The sequence below is a fragment of the Tamandua tetradactyla genome, chromosome 2, assembly GCF_023851605.1.
Source record: "Tamandua tetradactyla isolate mTamTet1 chromosome 2, mTamTet1.pri, whole genome shotgun sequence".
Classification (NCBI taxonomy): Eukaryota; Metazoa; Chordata; class Mammalia; order Pilosa; family Myrmecophagidae; genus Tamandua; species Tamandua tetradactyla.
Window position 1 is genome coordinate 29,353,958 of NC_135328.1, and position 21,040 is coordinate 29,374,997.

Sequence of the window (21,040 nt, forward strand, 5' to 3'; positions counted from 1 at the left end):
CTTCTTTCCTATATCTTCCTCCTCCAAGAGAAAAAGATAAAACATGGAGCAAATTCAATGAAGACAGAACTAGGAGACTATCGCCACTTAAAAATTTTTTTAACAACATGCATTGAAAGTATCAAAATAAAACATAAGTCTTTATTTAAGCAACCTGGCTAGGGAGGGCATGGGAGCAGGTTAGGAGTAACTGGAAGTAGAGAGAGGAGAATTTGAGGCGCAGAAGGGGTATCACTACTAGTCTTAGAGAAGGGTCCTTTAGTGTACTTTCAGGAATTTTGCCTCAAAAAAGACTGGTTTTGGGCAGGCCATGGTGGCTCAGCAGGCAGAGTTCTTGCCTGCCCTGCCAGAGACCCAGGTTTGATTCCCAGTGCCTGCCCATGCAAAAATAAATAAATAAATAATTGGTTTTTACAGAGAATCTTCATAATTTGTTAGGAATATGAGGAGGTGCTCCTTGGCAATCATCATGCTAAACTGTTGCATGGATTCTTCCTCTTTGGCAGAGTGCCATAAGCCAGAGATGGGCACAGGATAACTTCAGGGGCATAAATGCTAGTGGTGGGAGGAGAAATGGCAGCAGTGTTGGAGGTAACTTCATAATGAATGTTCCAGAGATGCCTCATATTAAAGAGCCAGAGTCAAAAAGAAAAAGAACATATGTTACTTATTTTAGAAAACTGTAAGCTTGTCTCAGGACCCCCAAAATGGTCGGGAGCACACCTCTGGGAGGCGTGATCTAGAGGTTCTACAAGGCAGTAAATGCTCAGTGAGAGAAACTTCTCCAATATAGAGGTGTTGCTTTAGTCCAGATTTCCTATGCTGTCAAAAATAGAGAGGGTAGACCTCAGAAGTTTTGTTGCTGAATGCTGTTTTGTGGTATCTGGATTGAGAAGTCAGACTTATTACCTTTACTCTGAGTTGGTGCTATTAGTAGAGAGTAACTCTTCTGTACAGGTAGCTGGACAATCAAAAGGGGAAAAAAATGCAAAGCATATTGTGCCTTCACTCCAGATGTCCTTCCTCTCCTCAGGAACCAATAGCTTCCCTCTTTGTTTTATTCAGTAGTTTTAAAAGATGGAGGAGAACATAACTGATCTGAGGCTGTGAGAATTTATAATACATAGGAGAGGTACTTGCTAACTTCTGGGGAAGGGATGGTGTATCTGGACATATGGGAGGGACGTGGGGACTTCTGGAGAAAAAGAAATATTACAAGAAGAGTGAGAAGAGAGAAAGGAAGGTTGAAATAGGCCTCTCTCCAAATTAGGGCACATCTATGAAGGGTATTATGGAGGTCTGGGTGGGGAGACTCATGTTCTTCTATAAAACTAGGGGACCAGATAGCCAGACTGAGACACAGATGACTGAGCCTTTTCCCACCACCCCCACCTCTTGGCACCAAGGCTGTTAGGTCTTTTTTTTTTTTTTTTTGCATGGGGAGGCACCGGGCATCGAACCCAGGTCCAGGGCATGGCAGGCGAGAACTCTGCCTGCTGAGCCACCATGGCCCCTGTTAGGTTTTTATTTTATCACCTTTACTGAGGCAAAAACTATTGACTCTTCTGTAAGTGTGAGTGTGTGTGTGTGTGTGTGTGTGAGAGAGAGAGAGAGAGAGAGAGTGTGTTCATGCACAGTTTAGTTCAAGAGGGAATATACCAAAGGGGTTCAACAGCATGTGGAGGAGAGTATATCCCCAAGAGAATGTCATAATATTATATAGAGAATGGATGGTGATAGAATCCAGGCAGAGAAGACCCAGATGGAGAAGACCTCTAAAGGATCAATAATTAGGAATCTGTGCTGGGTTGAATGAGGATGCTGAGGGCATGGCTTGGAGCATACTTTTACCATTTCCATGTACCCTCCACTCTTTGTGGAAATTCTTTCTTGACGTTGACTAAAATTCCATGCAGTTGTACCTCCAAGCTCCCCTTTCCAACCAGGCTTCTGTACCTATTAAGCCACTACCCTCTGGGTAATAATAGTTGATGTCCGGTGCATTCTCATGCCTCTTTACTATGATACAGAGAGATTATGAAGAAGGTGATGATGACCCAGTATTGTAATTTATCTGCAGAACTGGAGACTGCAGTTAGTGGGAAATTTGAGAGGGAGCTGGAGGAAGAGCTGACGGGTGCTGACCAAGGATCTGTTCCTCATTCTGTTACTAATGCCGCAGTCACGCTGGGTGAGTCGCTTACCCTCTGAGCCTCATTTTGAAAATTTGAAATCAACAGAGGCTCTAGACCTTAAAGACTTCACTAAACCTCTTTCCTCTTCTGGTTATGATAATACATGACAGAGAATTGTGCTCTCAGGGGACTGTCAACCTGTGGTTATGACAGTCAAAGCCTTTCTGGGGAATGGGACATTTGCTGGGAGAAAGGAATGTGAAGCCGAAAGGGCAGGATACCAGGAGAGAAGGGAGGGATGCTCATAGCAGTAAAAGGAAGATAAAGTAAGGGTGTTAGGGTGCAGTTCAGGTACTGCTGCCAAAAAAAGGCCGACTGTCTGGCATGCATTTGTGTGAATCACCAGAGAACTTGATGGCCAGGCTGGTGCTGGGTGGAGAAGGTAGCTTATGTGTGTGAAAGGGGCAGACTGCATTATAAGAAGCATGTTAGGGGCAAAGAGCTGGTTTTAGCCAACTCCTTTCCTTTATCCTCCACTCAGTTTTTCAGGGAAAAACAACAAATTGAGGGTGGGGCTCTATAGAGGCATTCCACAGTGAATCATACAAGCACGATGACTCGTACAAACAAAACAACGATGTTTAGGAAAGAGTCTTCCTCAAACCAAGGTTCAGGGTTTTAGAGAACTCATGCTATTGTGTTTAAGGGTGGAGCTGAGGAGGCAGGAATGCCTTTTCCTTTATCTTGTGTTTACTTTCTATTAGACATATCAGGGATTAGATAACACAGCTCTAGGCAAAGGGCTGCTCAGTAATGCTGTTCTCAAACCCAGCAAATCCCTCTGGAGACCTGGCTAGTAAGTAGCTCACAAGCCTTTATGTTTTCATCTGCCAAATATTACAGTGATTTTTAACACCAAGCATTGAAGACTTAACATTGCTTCTTATTGAATCTGAGGTACCATGATCGTGAGATACACCATTAAGTTGCCAATTATACTCTGGCATGCCATTGTAACATGTGTTTCCATTTCAGAGATGTTAAAATATGAAAAAAAAAGTTAGTTTGGATGAATAAGACATGTGAAGTATCCTTAATGTTGTTCAATCTTATGTTTAAGTCTAACCTTAATTGGTACCTAGACACTCTTGTATCTGGGCATGTGAGGAGTTAAATCTGGTCAAATCTTTATGGATCTTCAGAGCCTTATTTTAATTCCTGGGTCAAACGCTGAACACCAAGTCTATAGAACTAAGGAAGGAGGATCAGTGGTGTTATGTTGGTATCGGGGGCACTAAATGGGTAGGATATAGGAAAAGAGATCATGATAATAGATTTTCTTGTTAAATTGACAGTATGGTGCAATAGGCCAAGGATAAATGTGTTCAACTCTAGCTCCAGCCTTCTTCTTTTATGAAGGAGGTTTGTGATATGAATTTCAACCGGGAAGGAGGAAATGGGACTAAAACTAGATTCAAGGAGCTTGATTGTGAGGGTATGTGCAGGCGGGCTGATGCTTAAGATGGTGACAGCAGCAAACAAGGGAAGGGGTGCAGCTTATATAGGATGGTTGGTGAGAAATCAGGAAAGGGAGGTGATAGTTTTTTCTGTCTCGCTTGGAATGGGGAGTTGGCAGGTATTTGTTGGTTGTTTTAGAAGCGGGGGGCTAAGTAGGGGAGTTATTGCAAGCTTGTAGCTGCCAGGGCTGTAACTATCAGAAGGTGAATGCTGAATAAGGGGAGCTCTCACAGTAGTGCAGCTGCTGGAGGGCGATGCAAGGGTACTCATGGAATTGCCAGTGAGCTGGGGCAAGTTTGGTTTTGTAAGGAGCCTCCTGGAAGTTACGGGCGGGGGCAGTTTTTTGAAATGTTTGCTAAGGGTTGGTTACTTCTGGGGGTGGGGTGGGTGGGGAGGGTGGGGATTAGCCTAACAGTTTGGGGAAATGAAGGTGTCAAATCCATAAAATACGTAGAATGTCTCGTTCACTGATTTGGAGCATGGCAAGGTCACTTTGAGGCTCGTGCTTGCCTCTGAAGGGCTCGGCTTTCAGGAATTGTTATGAAGTTTCCTCCCACTCACCCTGTTGGATGGAACACGGAGCTAGGAAATAAGAGAGCCTGGATTACAATCTCATAGACTTTAAGTGTGGCAGTGGGACTCATGAGGAAATGGACGGATTTCAGCAAATTCTGTAAATACCTACTTATGATGTGTGAGACTCCTTCAATCTTCACTATAGCAGCAATAGGCAAAGTTCCTGTTATAGCTTCCATTATTCACCTGAGGAAAAGAGTCACGGAGAGGTTCCTTACTTGTCCAAATCACATGGCCAGTAAAGGGTAGGGCGGGGTTTGAATGCAGGTGATTGAGCTCCAGAGTGCATGCTTTTAATCACTGCACCCATAAATAAGAAATGGAGCTACCCATTAAGGGGATTCAGATACATAATCTTTATAGCATGTTCTAAAGAGAAAGGTACTTTACTAGAGGTGTGTATGAAGTGCTACAGAGCCCTGAAGAAGAAGAAATTAAGTTCAGGGACCTTATATATTAATAAGAAAATTGAGCATGAGCGTGAGTCAGCTATACTTTCTTTTAAAGGAGTGGCACAGTTTACCATTCTATCATTTCAAATCATAGGTTTGCTAGACACCATGCATTTGGCCTGTTTGCGGATTGAACAGCAATATATTTCTTCCAAGGTTTGTGGATATCAAGCATGAGGCTTATTAGATCATAGCCAATAAATGTGATAGAAACAACAACTTTGGTTATGGAATTTTTAAACATACCCAAAAGTAGAGGAGAGCATAATGAACCCCATTTACCCATCACTCATCTTCAACTGTTATTAATATTCTGTGCTTGCTTCATCTATTCCTTTTCCCTCCTCAGTTTTATTCTAACATTTATAAGTAAATCCAAAGATACATATAATTTCATTACTACATATTGGATTTTGGACATCTAACATGCAAGTACTTGAAATAAGCAAAATACGAGTATCCTGCCAACAAAATGAATAATTCCAAATATTTATGGGTATATCTAGTCTTTGGCCAACTTTCCCTGATAAACATCATTTATTCTAATGGAAAACCTTTTGCTTTTGTATAGAATAGTGGTAGAACATTTTGTCTCATTTCTATTCTGACATAATTGTAAAGACTCAAAACCTTTCAACAAGCAATTAGATTGTTAGGAAATTAAAAACAAAGTGAACAGTTTTTACAGATAGCACTGAGGGCAAAATCACATTTATAAGGTCAAAGCCACAAAGTAGATTGGAAAACAAATACCCATCAATGATGGAAATGAAACAGCATGTGCAAAGGTGCAAAGGTGCAAAGGTGGTAGGCTGCAAAAATTTAAAAATATTGAGGAACATAACATAATGGTCATTTTGCACAGGAAGGCTGAGCAGGTAACTCTTGAATTCTGTTTCACTACTTTTCTTTAATCACAGTAATTTTTCATTACCCAGATACCTTCCAAAACTTCATCAGTAAACCACAATGTAGTTAACATGTGGAATATTTTTCAGTGCTCTGAACTAGTCTGGCCCTCAATGTAACTCCCGTTATGTTAATCATTCAGATTTCTTCTCTTATTAATTTTGGAAAAACAAATTATGAAAATAGAATGGAAAAGGTCTTTTGAAGTTGCTTTTCTTCTCTGAAGAAAAACTATGAATAAACATATATACCCAAATATATGATTTAAAATAACTGTATATTTTTAAGATACTATATTCTTGAGAGGGAGTGGACTCCCTGACATGTATTGTTTTATGAAAACTTTTTTTCCCCAGCAGTCTTTATTATTTCATTCTTAGTATTTAAATTGAGCACCTACTGGTAGAAAGTACATTCGTTTTTTTCAATGAAGAGAAAGATAAAATGTCTTCAAGGAACTTGTTTAGTAGAAAACTACATGATCATGTCTGCTATTGGCTAATTTCAGAACTATAGGAGAAGGCTGCTATTGGCCAGGTAGAATTCGGAAGGGGAATAAAAGAATAAACTATGTAGGAGGAGGGTAAGGCATTAAGTTTAGCAATAGAAATAAGAGGAGTTAGTAAATTAAAGTGTACCATATTTCAAGAAATGGGTAGAGCTGTTGGAATGGTTTGCTTTTTCTTAACCACAAGTGTGGGGGATGGCGTGGGGTGGTGGGGCAAAAAGGACTCTAGAGTTAAATGCCCCATCCATGGCTGCCCTATATGTCTTCACTCCCAGCTGTTTTGGCACTAGATCCTCAAGTTGTGGATATTGTATTAAAATGAGACAAATCTAAAGCAAATAAGTATATGGAAGCTAAAACAGTATTACCGATGATCTAGTTAGCTCCACCTTGCTAGGGTATGGGTTCTAAGGAGTTTGTGATAGTTGACCAGAAGTTCAACTAAACCAACCCACAGACTGATCCTGTCCCTAACATTAGGGAGAAGAATAACTCTGACTCGGATTGATTTGCTATTCTTTCAGTTTGGCAGAACTAGCAAAATAATAGTTTAAAGACATACAAGAGATTAAAAATATAAATGAATGGATGTGCCTTCCTATTGCCTCACTAATTTCACGTGGTGAAGTTATCAAACTTTTGATGGTCTTGGTAGCCTGTATAGAGTCAGGAATCAGCCATACTGTGGCATCAGACTTACCCTTTACTCTGGCAGGAGACATCTGAGCACCCAAGAGTCTACCCTATTAACATTTAAGCATATTCTTGCTGTACCATGGCTAGAACCTTCTGAGTTCCACTTCTGTGTTTTGATGCTTACTCAAGGTTCAAGGGTAGCAGGCTGGGCCGTAGTGTACCACCAGTCATGAACTATTTTGAAGGGGATAAAAAGGTATGTGTGTGCTTAAGAGAGCTTCTGGGTATATCTGAGCTGTTTCTTCTCCCTCTGAATCTGAATGAATCATACAGACCATATATTCTTTAGCTGATTATCCACAATGACTTCTCCATTCTACTCACTGACATATGCTTCCCTGAAAGACACATGGAATAGGAAGAGGCAGTGCTCACTCTCCCTGTGTCCTATATAAATTGGCCGAGGGGTGGATGATCTGGGGTGGAGGTGATATTTACAACAAGTCAAGGACATCTGAGAACTCAAGAGTTAAGAGCAGAAAGAATAGTGTGGAGGAAGGTGATGGTGGGTTGGGTGAAGGGAACTGGGAATAGAGGAAAATGGCATGGGTAAAGGAAGTGACTTGTGCAAAGGTCTTAAGATGAGAACATTCAGAGAACTGAAGGCCATTCATCGTGAGATCTTCTCAATGTTGCAATTATGGCTCATAGAACATTTTGAACTGTCCTTTAAACATAGCCTGAAGTTATTTGGTGGGACTCGCACGTAAACCAAGGCTGCTCTGTGATTAAGAACATTTTATTTTGCAAACATCAGACACATAGACTATAAAAAAAAGAAAAAAAGACTGCCATAGTTATAAAGCCGACATGGGGCTGAAAACTTCAGGGCCATGTTCTAGCTAAGGTTTGTTCTCTAGAAAAAGGGAGTTGGGGTTGACTGTTCTGAGCCTCAGTTTTGGGCTTCATGGGGTGGACGGAAATTTCTGGCTCTTGTGGGCATTGCTTCTTTGTGCCTCAGGGTTTTTTGTTTGTTTGTTTGTTTGTTTTTCCCTCTCACTGTAAAGAGCAATTAGATCACAGGATTAGTTGATGGGCTGAGGAGGAATTGGTCAGAGTAAGGAACACCAACCTTTATTCAGCCATTGCAAAATGTTCAACTGCAGAGCTTCTAATTCTCAACTTTATGAGAAATGGTAGGAGAAAATACATGTTAAATTACAAAGCAGAATATAAACTGTAAAGTATGCAATATAGAATTTGGAAATAGTTCCCCTTTGACTGTATTTCATAGATTCTTAATAGTTCTTATGAAGAATTTGGTGTCATTGACAAGTGCACAGATGCAGTTTTTGCTTTTTTTTTTGTTATACCTTAATTCATCCTTTCAGGTTTTTCTAGTTTGTTCTTACTCTATTACCTTCGTTAACTTATAGAAGCATAAATTAGCTTGAACACTGTGCTGGGAAAACGAAAAAAAATGGAGTAGACATAATGAAAGGAGGAATTGTCATGATTCAGAAGGGTGAGGATCAGGCATGTAATTAGACAGGTCAGGACTTACGAGGGTGAAGTGAACTCATTTTAAGATGGTTCCCCTGAAGAGTGCGTGGATCAGCATTTCCTCCAGAGAGAAGGAGACAGTTGTTCTGTAACTCTGACGCCCAAACAACCTAAATCGACATGTTTCTCTTTAAAGTGGCTTGGCTTAGTTCACCAAATTTAACAGCCCAGATATGTTCCACCAGGATCAGATATCTGAACTGGCTTTGTCTGCCAGTTATTGTAGCTGGGAGCATGTAGCTGCAGCACCGGTCCAATACATGTAGCACTTACAATATGTTTTCAGGTTTTCCAAAGTTTTTGTTTTTTCTGTCTTAGGTTCTGTCCAGGTCTGCACTTTGTGTTCAGCTTACTTTGAATGGCTGACTTATAAGATAATCAAGGAACAAAATGAAGGTCTGACTTGGCTGTCAGTGCCATAAGGTTAGAGTTGGGAAAGAATCATGAGTAGTTAGGTATGATCCCTTCAAAGAAAAGTTTTGCTGCTGCTGTGTTGGTTGTTAAGGAAACATTAGAAAGTACTTTTGATGTAACTTGGCAAGTCAGTTGAAGATATTGTAGGTGTCCATTTCTTATGTTCTATTGACCCATAAAGCACAATGATATACTGTAAAAATACATGGAGAATTTACTAGTTTATTAAATTCTTTAATTTTATTGTGAATATATCTTTTTCTCCTGTGCACACACAAATGGTTCAAAATTTATTGGTATCTCTTTTTGGTAACGCCTCCCATTTTTTTTATATCATCTTGATAATCATCTTGATCTGAACTCTTCTCCAAAGATTCCTGAAGTAATGTTCAAACAAAACTTGTAGAGGCAGGATCTTTAAACCTATTTAACATATGCTAATGTATTTGCAAAATTAATTAGAGTAAGAAGAAAAATGATCTATGCAGCAACATTGGCTTTGATGTCAATTTTTATGAATGTACAATTACTTTTTATGAACATTCATTTTATATAAACATAAAAATTTTTGAATACTCATTGAAAATAAGTAGAACATTGACGGGAAATGAAATGAAGGGAAAATTTAGAGTAGATAAAAATCATCCATAGTTTCATGTCCTAGGAAAGATCATTATTAATAGATTGGTAACCTCTTTCTATGCATATTGAATATGCATATTCTATGCAATTGAGAGCACACTATAAACACATGTTTATGTACTGTTTTCCACAGAATGTTATGCCATAATTAATTTTCCATGTTGTTAAAATTCTTTATAAATGTAATATGTAAAATGGTTCCATAATATTTAATAGTAAGGATGAACCACAAATTATATAACCAATCCTAGCTTTTATTCATGGATGTTTTTGCTGATTTTTTTTTATTGGAACAGACTTTAATCATTTAATCACACTGATATTTTTAATCATATGGCTGAGCATTTATCATCACAATCGACTTTTTTTGTGAAAAATAACACATACAAAAAAGCAAATAAATTTCAAAGTACATCGCAACAATTAAAGAATAGAGTTCAGAGTTTGGTGTGGGTTACAATTCCACAATTTTTAGGTTTTTACTTCTAATTATTCTAAGATACTGGAGAATAAAAGAAATATCATTATAGTAACTCAACAGTCATACTCAGTTGTTAAACCCTACCTTCCCTGTATAACTCCACCATTACCTTTGATTTTTTTCCCCTACTCTTTAGGGGTATTTGGGCAATACCCCTTCATGTTGGAAGGAGCTGTCGATTAATATGGGATGGGGGATGGAACTAGTTGATGTTCTGGAGAGGCTGGCCCCTCTGCATTTCAGGACTTATCTGGTCCAGGGACCCATTTCGTGATTGTAGGTTTCTGGAAAGTTACCCTAGTGTATTGGACATTTGTAGAATCGTATATAATGCCCTGGGTATTCTTTAGGGTTGTCAGGAATGGTTTTGGTTGGGGTTTGGCAAGCTATGACAGGTAACAATGTCTAACTGAAACTTGCATAAGAGTGACCTCCAGAGTAACTTCTCAACTCTATTTGAACTCTCTCAGCCACTGATACCTTATTTATTACTCTTCTTTTCCCCCCTTTTGGTCAGGATGGTATTGTTGATCCCATAATGCCAGGGCCAGACTCATCTCCCATGCTGCCATGTTGCTGATTTTTAATAATGCCATGACAGTTATCTTTGTGCATAAATATTTGCTTATATGTTAGATTTTTTTTATGGGATTGATTTTCAGGCAAGGAATTACTAAACTAAAAAGTATCCATGTACATTTCAAAAATGTGATATATGTTGCCAATTGGTCTGAAGAATGATTTTACTGGTTTACACTTCTGACAAGTTCAAAATCATGACTGCCTGTAATAGAGAACTGAATATTATCATTAAAACACCACCAAAACCTGCCAGTTTGGTAGGCAAAAACTTGCATTTTTGAGGTGAAGTTCTCTTACTAGTGAGATTTCTTATTTTCTACCTATATTTCCTTTTTAGTGAATTACTTATCTCTTTGCCCAAAACAAAATGTTTTCTTATGGTTGTTTAGCAAGTCAAAATATCTTAGAATATCATTCCTTTGTCATGTATGTTTGTGCTGGTTTGAAGCTGTTGTGTACTCCAGAAAAGCATTCAATCTTGCTGGGTGGGATCTTTTTGATTGTTTCATGGAGATGTGCCCCCACCTCCAATTGTGGGTAGTAATTTTTGTTTAGGTGGTTTCCATGGAGATGTGTCTCCACCTGTTCCAGGTGGGGTTGCTTACTGGAGTCCTTTAAGAGAGAACCATTTTGGAAAATGTTTCAGTGATGACAGAGCCCACACAGCCAGTGACCTCTGGAGATGAAGAAAGGAAGCTGTTTAATACCAGATGCGAAGACCCCAGCAGATGCCAGCCACTGTCTTCCCAGCTGACAGAGGTGTTCTGGACCCATTGGCCTTTCTTGAATCAAGGCATCTCTTCCTGGATGCTTTAGTTTGGACATTTTTATAGCCTTAGAAAGATAAACTTACAACTTAATAAATTCCCATTTGAAAAGCCATTCTATTTCTGGTGTACTGCATTCTGGCAGCTTTAACAAACTAAAATAATATTTTTGCTTGGTTTTAAAATTCAATATATGTTAAATTTAGGCTTGTGAGAAAAGTTTCATGGTCTGTAGTCAAATACAGTAATTTTGTTTTATGGGTCCTTTAAAATTTATTTATTTAAGGGCGGGCCGCGGTGGCTCAGCGGGCAAGAGTGCTTGCCTGCCGTGCCGGAGGACCCCGGTTCGATTCCCGGCCCCAGCCCATGTAAAAAACAAACAAACAAACAAAATATAATAAAACAAGAAAATGTTTAAAAATGTTTCCCTTTCTTCCTCCCTTCCTTCCTTCCATCCTTCCTTCCTTCTCTGTCTTTCCTTCCCTTCCTCCCTCTCTAAAAATAAAAAGAAAAAAAAAATTTATTTATTTAAAATGTTTTTTTAATTGTGAAATATATATACAAAAAACAATTTTCAAAGCCCATTTTAGCAAGTAGCTACAGAACAGATTTCTAAGTTTGGTATGGGTTCCCATTCCACACTTTTAGGTTTTTCCTTCTAGCTGTTCCAAAACACTAGAAGCTAAAAGAAACATCATTATAGTGATTCAGCAGTCATGCTCGTTTGTTCATCCTAACTTCTCTGTTATAACTCCTTCTCCTTTGAGCAGGAAAGTAAACTTAGGACATGAAACTTTTGTAGAGTCTCAGAGGCTTGGGTGTTCTTTAGGGTTAACAGGAATGCTGTTAGTTTGGGCAAACCGAGGTAATCAGCAATTCCTAGCTGAAGCTGGAGAAGAGTAGCCTCCAGGATAGCCTCTCAACTCCATCTGAACTCTTAGCAGCTGATACCTTACTTTGTTACATTTCTTTTCTTCTTTTTGGTTAGAAAGGCATTGTCCATCCCACAGTGCCACAGCGAGGTTCAACCCTGGGAGTCATGTCCCCCATTGTCAGGGAAACTTTCACCAAATTATTTTGTAAGGTGTAAAATTCAGATGTTCCTAGTATATTCATCAAGTTGCCCAACCTTAGCACTATCTAATTCCAGAATATTTCATCACCCAAAAACCAATCCCCCATTCCCTTTTCCCCCAGTCCCTGACAATCATTAACTTACTTTTCTGTGTCCATAGGTTTTGTTCTGGATATTTCATATAAATGAAATCATACGGTATGTGGCCTTGAATGTCTGGCTCCTTTCACTTAGAGTTGTTTTCAAGGTGCCCTACCCAAATTGCCACCAATTTGATGAATGGATGAGCAGACTGGACTATTATTTGGCCATAAAAAGGAATGATGTACTGATACATGGATGAAACTTGGGGGTCCTTTTGAATCTGCAGATTTATTTATCCAGATGATAATACATGGTCTTCTCTATTTTTTCTAACTTTTATGGCTTAAGTCTTTATATTTAACTCATTAATCTAACTGGAATGATTCTGGTGAATGGTGGGAAGTGAGGACATAAACTGATTTTGTCTTCCCAAATAATGATTGCAGCACAATGTCTTGAGCAATTTTTCCCTTCCCTTCCTCCTGCTTTACCGAGGTGGCAATGAGATTGCTGCTCTCAGATTTCCCAAATGAGTGGCCAAGGGCCTCAAGTGTCGCCTTCAGAGGCTCCCTGCAGGCTGTTGCCCACCAGAGACTGAGTAGGGCAGAATGATGGGTCAGGCCTGTTCTGGGAGACAGGGGTCTCCTCGGAAAGGCAGTTTTGGCTTGAGGCCTCCCTGATGACCCTTCTGAATTTTCCTAAGTACCGCACTGCTGTTTAGGATGTTGCCACCCAACCTTCCTTCCTCCCTTTCCCTCTCCTAAAGGCACCTGGGGCCAGATCTGCACTGTGCTCTGAGAGCTCTCCTAGCTTCCCCCAGTTCCCAACCTACCTTCTCTCCCAGGGGTTTCCCCCAATACATTTCTTGCCTGTCCTGTCCTCTATTTCTTGGAAGATCCTGTATTACTGTCTCATAGGTACTTGGATCTGTTATCTGTTCTACTGCAATAGAAATCGGTCTCCTTCTTTGTGGGCCCGTACTAACAATTGTTGGAGCTTTTTCATATCCAACTAATTTAATCTTTTTTCCCCCACTATTGTTTTTAAATCTGTTCTCCATGTGAACTGCCTATACGTCCATATAATCTCATGACTGTGATCACTTCTAAGATTAGAGTGCTTAATCTTTCAGCTGTTTGAGAAATTAATCCTAAAATTATTTTTCGTGGGTTTGATATCCATATTAAACTTTCCAAACCTCCTTTGGATTTGTTATATGGTAAGAATACAATTTAAAACTTCTCACATTTTTAGCAATTGTCTAATGCCAGTCACTCCATACTTTGTCTCTCACTTGCTAGTGTTTTCTGAAAAAATACATTTCACCCATTATCAATGCTGTCTTGATTACCTATGAGTTTTTAAAATATAATATTTGTAGTTATATGCATAGAGTATCAAAGTGATGCATTTGTGTATTCTTGATCTAGCATGCAGTATTTTAATTAGTGCAGACTTTTATGTTTTTTCTGTCAAGATGGTTCTTTTCATTATTTTTCTTTAAAATATTTGTTTTCTAGCTTTAGTTCTTAATGAAGATTAGAATAAATAAATTGGTCATGCTTCCAAAGCAGAAGCCTCCCTAATCCTATGGAATTACATTATTCCTGTTGTACTTTATTTGGGAAAAATATCTTTAAAAGCATAAAATATCTTTAAAAGCATGCTTCTCCATTATTTGAGCATTTATCTAAATTCTTACAGATATCACTTCATAATTTTCTTCCTTGAGGCCATATACATTTCATATGCACATATGCAAAAACACACCTATGCATATAAACATATATACATGAAGACAGATAAACATGCAGGCGCATATTACTGCTATTGTGAATAGGATCGCTTGCATTCTATTTTCTCTAACTGGCATATAGGAAAGCTCTTTATTTTTGTATATTTATCTTGTAAATATCCAGTTTACTGCACTCAAGTGCTTCCAATGGATTTTCAGACCTTTGGCTTTTCACCTTATAAGGAACATCACTGTGTCTTCTGCCAAAATGAAAACTGTGACTCTTAATTTTCTCATCGGTTACACACTTTATGTAGTTTAAGTATTATTGCTTTGGCTAGAACTCCCAGCATAATGTTCAGGTTAAATCAGGATAGCCTTCTTGCTTTGTTCCTGATTCTAAAGTGAAGCGTTAGTGGCTGCTTATAAGACTGGTCACAGTTGGTTTAAAATTGACATGCTTTTGTGTACTTGAGAAATGTCCTTTAGAGATTTAAGTGTTGAACTTTATCAAATGTCTTTTCTCTATCAGTTTTTTCCATAAACATTTCATATTTGGAAAACACTACCTTTACTGTCAAGTATTTCAAAATTATATCATTGAGTTAAATTTGCTAATTAAAAGTGCTTAATGTTATATCTGTCAAGTGTAGAGAAAGAAGAGAGGCAAGAGCGTGAGTTTCAGAGGAAAACAGATCCGTGCTTCCTTTTCGCTCTGTTATTTTAATGGCCGGGTTAACTTTAGGCAAGTTATTTCTCAGTCTCACTGTTCTCACCCCTGAAATAGATAATACATGTCTCCATTGGATCATTATGAGGATTCCAAGAAATAATGTCTGTAAGTGTCTAGTACACAGGACATAAGTGACAGTTATAAAAATGATTCATTTAGTGATTCTTTCTAATCTTTGGGTTTTCGCATAAGAGTGATATTAGTTTGGTAAGTATTACTCAATATTTACCATCTTTTTCAGTTTGTGGGGTAGGTCATATAATATGGGAGTGATTTCTATCTCTAAAAATTCACCAGGAGATATATCTATTACTGAAGATTTGAAAAAAAGTTCAATGCTTTGTATTAGCCTAAGATTCACATTCCTAGGTTTTTGAAAACCTTCCTCAAATGATGCTTTACTTCCTTGTATTGCCTGTTTAGCATGACAAATTTGACGTACTTTGAAAATATAAAATTGTAAGCCTACTCTAACAGAATACAAATTTTACTTCATATGTGCCTTTTAGAACTGAGTTGTTCTCAATCGTACCAGCTTTCCCTAGCTTAAATTTTCTGTGACCACTTTTTCCCTCTTATTACTTGGCTTTCAATGGTCTTGAGTTTTATTCTATATGTGTTATGATTACAAATGCCAACATATTTTGAAAGCTGATGGGATATAAATAACCTGATTAAATACTATGTTCATAGAGATGTACGAATGGTCAAGAGAATAAATGTCAGGAAAAAAGGAAGAGGAGGAGCCAATGGCTGAGGGGAGTGTGGGGCAGGGAAGAGAACCACTAGGAAAATCAACTCTTCTTTACCAAGAGCCAAGGGGGGATGTTGTCCTACTTCATTTATCACAGTAAGAGGGCTTAGGCTAAACGTCATTTCTGTTTTCTCCACAGGGCTACTGTGCACTGTGCTCCCTCCGTGAGACCAATACGCCTCAAGAATGGAGGAGAGCTGATCGGTTAGTTTCACATGAAACTCCCCAATATACTTAAATCCAGCCTTTGTTGTCCAGAAGTCTGGGGAAGTCCTTATTCTGATAGTAGCAGAATGATGGAGGTAGGTAAAGCAGCAGGGACTGAGGGGCAGTTCAGCATTTCCTTGGGCAGGTGGGGAAAAGGAGCACAGCTCAGGGGGACCTTTCCCATTTACCTGTGCCCCTCTTGTCCCACTCCTACCTCCTATCTTCCTTCTCTGAAAACAGTGACCTGTGGAATTACGGTCCAGAGGTGGGGCTCTCTTGTTAATCTTCTAGTTTTTGCACTTCTAATTGCAGCTGTGAGAAGGAAGGGGAACACTTTAATTTGTGAGCCATGGTCTTCACCCCCTCCGCCCCCCCCAAGTTAATGCCTACAGTTTCCAAAGGTTGGCCAAGGGGTTAGCCAGGCTAACCTAACACCACGACAGCAGTGTGTGTGGAGGGTACCAGGTCAACAGTTACTCCCTAGTTAAATAAAAGAAAACTTTTATTGTTACACATATTATTTAAAAAAAAAAAAAGAGATCTAGAAGGAAGGGGTCACCTTTTGTAACCTCCAGGTACACGTATGATCCTTGTGTTATATGGTAGTAGCACAGTGGAAAGGTCACTGATCCTCTTTATTATTCCCTGGCCACCTCATATAAAATGGCATTATCCAGCAACATATTATTTAGTAGCAAAATATATTTTAATTGAAAAATCATTTTTAAGCAACTGAATAAAAATACGTACCAGGAACTCTCTCGATAGCCAGCAGGGTATGTACATTTTGTGTGGCTGGAACAACATCTATTTAATATATTTTTATATAGAAAATAAGGCAATTTAAAAAATGGAAACAACATGTAAGAAAGTTATGTCACAAAGAACAATACATCACAAAATAAAAAAAAAAGTAAATGGAAAATAACAAGTTTACTAAACAAAACAAGACCCAGCACCATGTTGGACTTTCTTTTTTGTGTGTGAGTTCCAGAAAGCCTGGGTACTACCAGGAAGAGATGAGCCTGCTTTGGGAGAGCCAGTTGTTTGTGCAGTGGTTAAAACCCAGTCCTCCTTTTCCTGGAAAACAAAACAGTTTTAAGAGAAAAGACTGAACTGAAGAAGTTAGCAGCTTAGTTTGGGGCTTATGTAAAAGGACCGTAGTTTTCAGGCATATCTGTGATCATTCCTTAAGGGACCGTAGAAGCTTGAATAACAGAATCAGGAGACTGAGTTTTATTCTTGGCACGGTCACTAAGTTTCCTGTCTGAAAATCCTCTCATCTATAAAACAAGAGGTTTGGACCTGGTGAAGCTGTAGGCCACTTTAACAGTCTATGGTTTTAACGTGTGCTATCTGTATAGGATCAATTTTCTGAAGATCCCATAGAGACCAGAGGAAACCCAATTTCTTAAGGTTCAAACTATTTGGGAGCACAAGTTAGCCTTACGTGTAAGTGAAGGTTAATGGATGTGCCCCAGCTATCATTGACATCAGGAAATTGTTGCGTCTGTCAACAAGAATTTGAGCATCTATTTTTGCACTTCTCCTAGGTGCTAAAGTTAGAATCTGGTGGGCAAGAGAGAAAAATAATTTGTGAACATCTGACTTCTCAGAAAACTTTTCTGCCTTCCCATCTCAGGGAACTATACTCCATGTTCTGGAAACTGTCAACTGCCCCTTCCCTTTACCCAATGTTTTGACAAAAACGTTAGTACACTGTAACCCAATCTGGGATATGGGTGGGTCCTCGACTCAATCTGGACTAACTGGAATCCTTTTCCTGGATTTTTTAACATATAAAATGTGGGCGATACAATAGTTCTGTCCTGCCAAATGAGCTGAGCAGTTAGAGGGGACCACTCTGCACGTGAGGAGGATGCAGCAGACAGAGAGGTGAGCTGGGAGGTGGAGAGGCTTTGGGTGGCTTTCAAGTTCCCAGTTCTGCTTCTCAAGAGGTCCAGCTACTCCCTTGTCTCTGGCTTCAGTGCAAGGCCTCTGTGTTCTGATAACGAATTCCTTTCTTTGCTTAAGCTAGTTAGAGAGTCCTAATAACTACAGTTTCCTAGAAGCAACTACTACAGTATAAGCAGGGGGAAGTCTGCTTGGTCCTCTGGGTTGCTGGTTGCCTTCCTTGAATGTGGGGTAGACATTCCAGCTTAATGTGCTTTAACTTTTCCTTGGATTCCTACATCACACTTTTGCATAAAAATATGGATTCTGCTTTATTAATATACAATATTTTCATATAAGATAATAACTACCCTCTCTTTGTGAAGGAAGAACTAGAACAGGAGCATTTCGATATTAGGGAACCCTGCAAACTCTGGGTCTCCTTTTCCTTATCTGTAAAATGAGGGGGTTGACATAGAAAGTCTAAAATTTAAAAATGTTATTAATCCTTCTTATTCCTTTCATTTTTTTTTTGGGTGGGTGCATGGACCAGGAATAGAACCTTGGCCTCCCACAGGGCAGATTTTTAAAACTGTAAAATATAACATATATAAAAAGCAAAGAAAGACAATAATTTTTAAAGCACAGTTCAACAAGTAGTTACAGAAGAGACTGCCCATGACTAACTCTGGGATCTGTCTTATTCCTTTTCTCTCTCTCCTTCCTCCCTCTCTTTCTTTTATTTATTTTTTTTTTAGAAATCATTTCCAGTTAAACTTTCATTTTCTTAAATTTTTGCCACTGTGACTCTCAGGTAAAACTAGACTCCCTATCTTGGCAGCTTTAAAATATACTTTTTCATTCTAAACTTGTGCTTTTGGGTTCAATTTATATCTTTTCTCTCTGCACAGACGACACAGTTGAAGGTACAAGGAAATTCATTAGGACAAGACAGATTTCTTTAAAAAAAAAAAGAAAATAGCTCATTGATTTTGAAAGTTGACTTTGACATTCTAATCAAGATAAAAGGAAATTGGAAAATAAGTCATTTTCAGGTTAACTGAGTTTCTTCCCTTTTCTGAAATAAATTTAAGGGAAATAAAGCAATGATATATATTGAAAGTCTTGAAATAGTCCTGGCAATATTCCGGTGTTGCAACATTTGTTAGGGTAATGCCTTAATGTTGAAAAGATTATATCCATGATATGACACAGTCTGATACTTCTTAAAAATAACAATCTGACACTTTCTAAAGCTTAAAAAAACAAGTTTAATTTTAACCCTTTGCCTGTGACTTTTGCAATAATCCTTTGACACCAATGATATTTATCAGGTCAGAAAACAGAATCAATTAACAGAACACATTTTTTATAGGAATGAGCATATAGCCAATGAAAGACCATCCATATATATATATATATACACACACACACACACACACACACACACACACACACACACACACATTACTTTGATTTTTTTTTTTTTTTTAGTAAACAAGGACATGAGACTTTAAAAATATGGCTTCACGGGTGGTTCAGTGGTAGCATGCTCACCTTCCATGTGGGAGACGGTTCAATTCCCAGACCATGTACTACCACCACCCCAAAAACAAAAAAACACAAAACAACTAATAAATGTCAATATTTTAAATTATAATCAAAGACTCAAATCAACATGTATTAAATAATTTCCGGTAACATGTGTTGCGGTTAGTATTTTCTATCTTTGCATATGAAAGATGCAATACTCTCTTTAAGATGGCTATTTGAGGTTGTTTTATTCATCAATTCTAAATGAATATTTCTTAGCTTCAATTTTAGTTCACATTGAGAGTATATCACAAAGTGGATAGTTATGGATACAAATGCCTACGCTCAAACTAGAGATACCTTCTCGTTCACGGCTCACAGAACAACTTAACTTGAACTTCAGTGACTTTATTTCATAGATAAATGTTATGCTTTGGTCATCTTACCTGGAACAATCGGGTCCTGTCCAAGCTGAGGGGCAGTGACATCGGTTTGGTCTTACACATTTCCCACCATTTAAACAGGGAGACTGGCAAACAGCTGGGATGAAAAATGTATGCATCTATTTAATATTTAGCAATTGTGAAGATGCCCATGGTAGTATTTACAAGATTTGACTCCACTTCCTGCTTCAGCCACCATCCCTTCTACATTGCCTGCATTATCCATTTTTGCCCTCTGCTTGAACTTGCGCCATCATGTATATAACCTTTGCTTTTTCTAAGATAGTCAATGACATTTCACATTTAAGTCCCAGGTTAAGTTCTACCTGCATACTGAAATCTTTGCTGATCATTTCACGTCTGCTCTGATTTCTTTTCTTGAATCTTCTAAAAATCTGGCACTTGTATTGGCTTGAATGGCAAATTTTTTACACAGAGGCAGATTGTGAGGGAGATGACACTGAACTCTGAGCGATGAAGTTAACCATCAACTCTTAATGCAACAAGTCAGGCATATGGCTTGTCTAAAATAATGGATGATACAGAAATCTTTTGTGTTCAGCTAAGAAATACAGTTCATGGCATTTTACCAGCTTTAATTGGAGTTACAGAATGTGGATTAGGTTTAAAAAACTTGCCAAAGATGAAACCAAGTGAGCATTCAGATTTATCTCAAACCCAGTTTCATAACTGAATTCTTCATCTATATGGAGTCTACTTGTTAAAAAAAAACTTGAAGATACTAACATCTGATGAAGACCTAACAATAGCAAGTTTAAATATCAGTAAGAAAGGACTCCTCATTGGGGGAAAGCTGGAAATGGAAAAACACTCCAGTCTCACTGCCCAGAAATTGGCCTCTCCCCAGATGAAAAGCCCATCTTTGGTGAATTATGAATTCTACACTTTAATCATTCATTCATAAAATATGGGGAAAATGCCTGCTAAGGAATTACCAGGTATTAGATTAGCAGTAGGTGGGAAAAGACAGGACAAAAAGTAAAAGAGCGACCTTTGCCATTGAGAAACTCTCCTGGTGAGTTAAGATTAAGAGGAGGCTGGCAGAATGTACTTATTTGTGAATTACCATAAAGAGGTAATTCTAAAACAAAGCAGAATTTAAAATGAGCAAAAATAAACTGTGTAAGTGAAATCAATATTCCAGTTTCTGCTTGCTGATATAAGAAAACATTACTTCTTTTCAGGGTCATGATTTTTAGTGGTGCCTGGTTTTATTTACAAGTCCTTGTTTCAACTTCCCTGTCTAAAAGCTTAACACCTTCCTCCTTTGCCATACTGCCACGGTCCCCACGGTTCCATTCTAGATCATCTTTTCCTGTGACGTGCCTTCTGTACAGGCCATCCAGTTTTCTCCCAATGAAATGCAAGCTCAATCTTCA

At 38.5% G+C, this 21,040-nt stretch overlaps 1 protein-coding gene and 1 long non-coding RNA gene across 4 annotated transcripts in view; one reads left to right on the forward strand and one right to left on the reverse strand.

The window, feature by feature from the left end:
* LOC143667425 (uncharacterized) overlaps positions 1 to 21,040 on the forward strand; it is a 56,358-nt gene that overhangs the window by 24,647 nt on the left and 10,671 nt on the right. Inside the window, exons 2-3 of one of the 2 annotated variants that reach the window (XR_013168036.1) lie at positions 15,704 to 15,866; positions 17,594 to 17,667. This is a non-coding gene — a long non-coding RNA (uncharacterized LOC143667425). The remainder of the gene's footprint in view (positions 1 to 15,703; positions 15,867 to 17,593; positions 17,668 to 21,040) is intronic. The other variant, XR_013168035.1, reaches the window with a different exon arrangement.
* The window catches only part of SVEP1 (sushi, von Willebrand factor type A, EGF and pentraxin domain containing 1), a 208,188-nt gene continuing 203,444 nt past the window's right edge, over positions 16,297 to 21,040 (reverse strand). For both annotated transcript variants that reach the window (XM_077141639.1, XM_077141631.1), the window contains 2 exons: positions 19,644 to 19,737; positions 16,297 to 16,851 (listed from right to left, as the gene is read on the reverse strand). In XM_077141639.1, the coding sequence (XP_076997754.1) occupies positions 16,830 to 16,851; positions 19,644 to 19,737 (116 nt within the window). In that variant the 3' untranslated portion in view covers positions 16,297 to 16,829. The remainder of the gene's footprint in view (positions 16,852 to 19,643; positions 19,738 to 21,040) is intronic.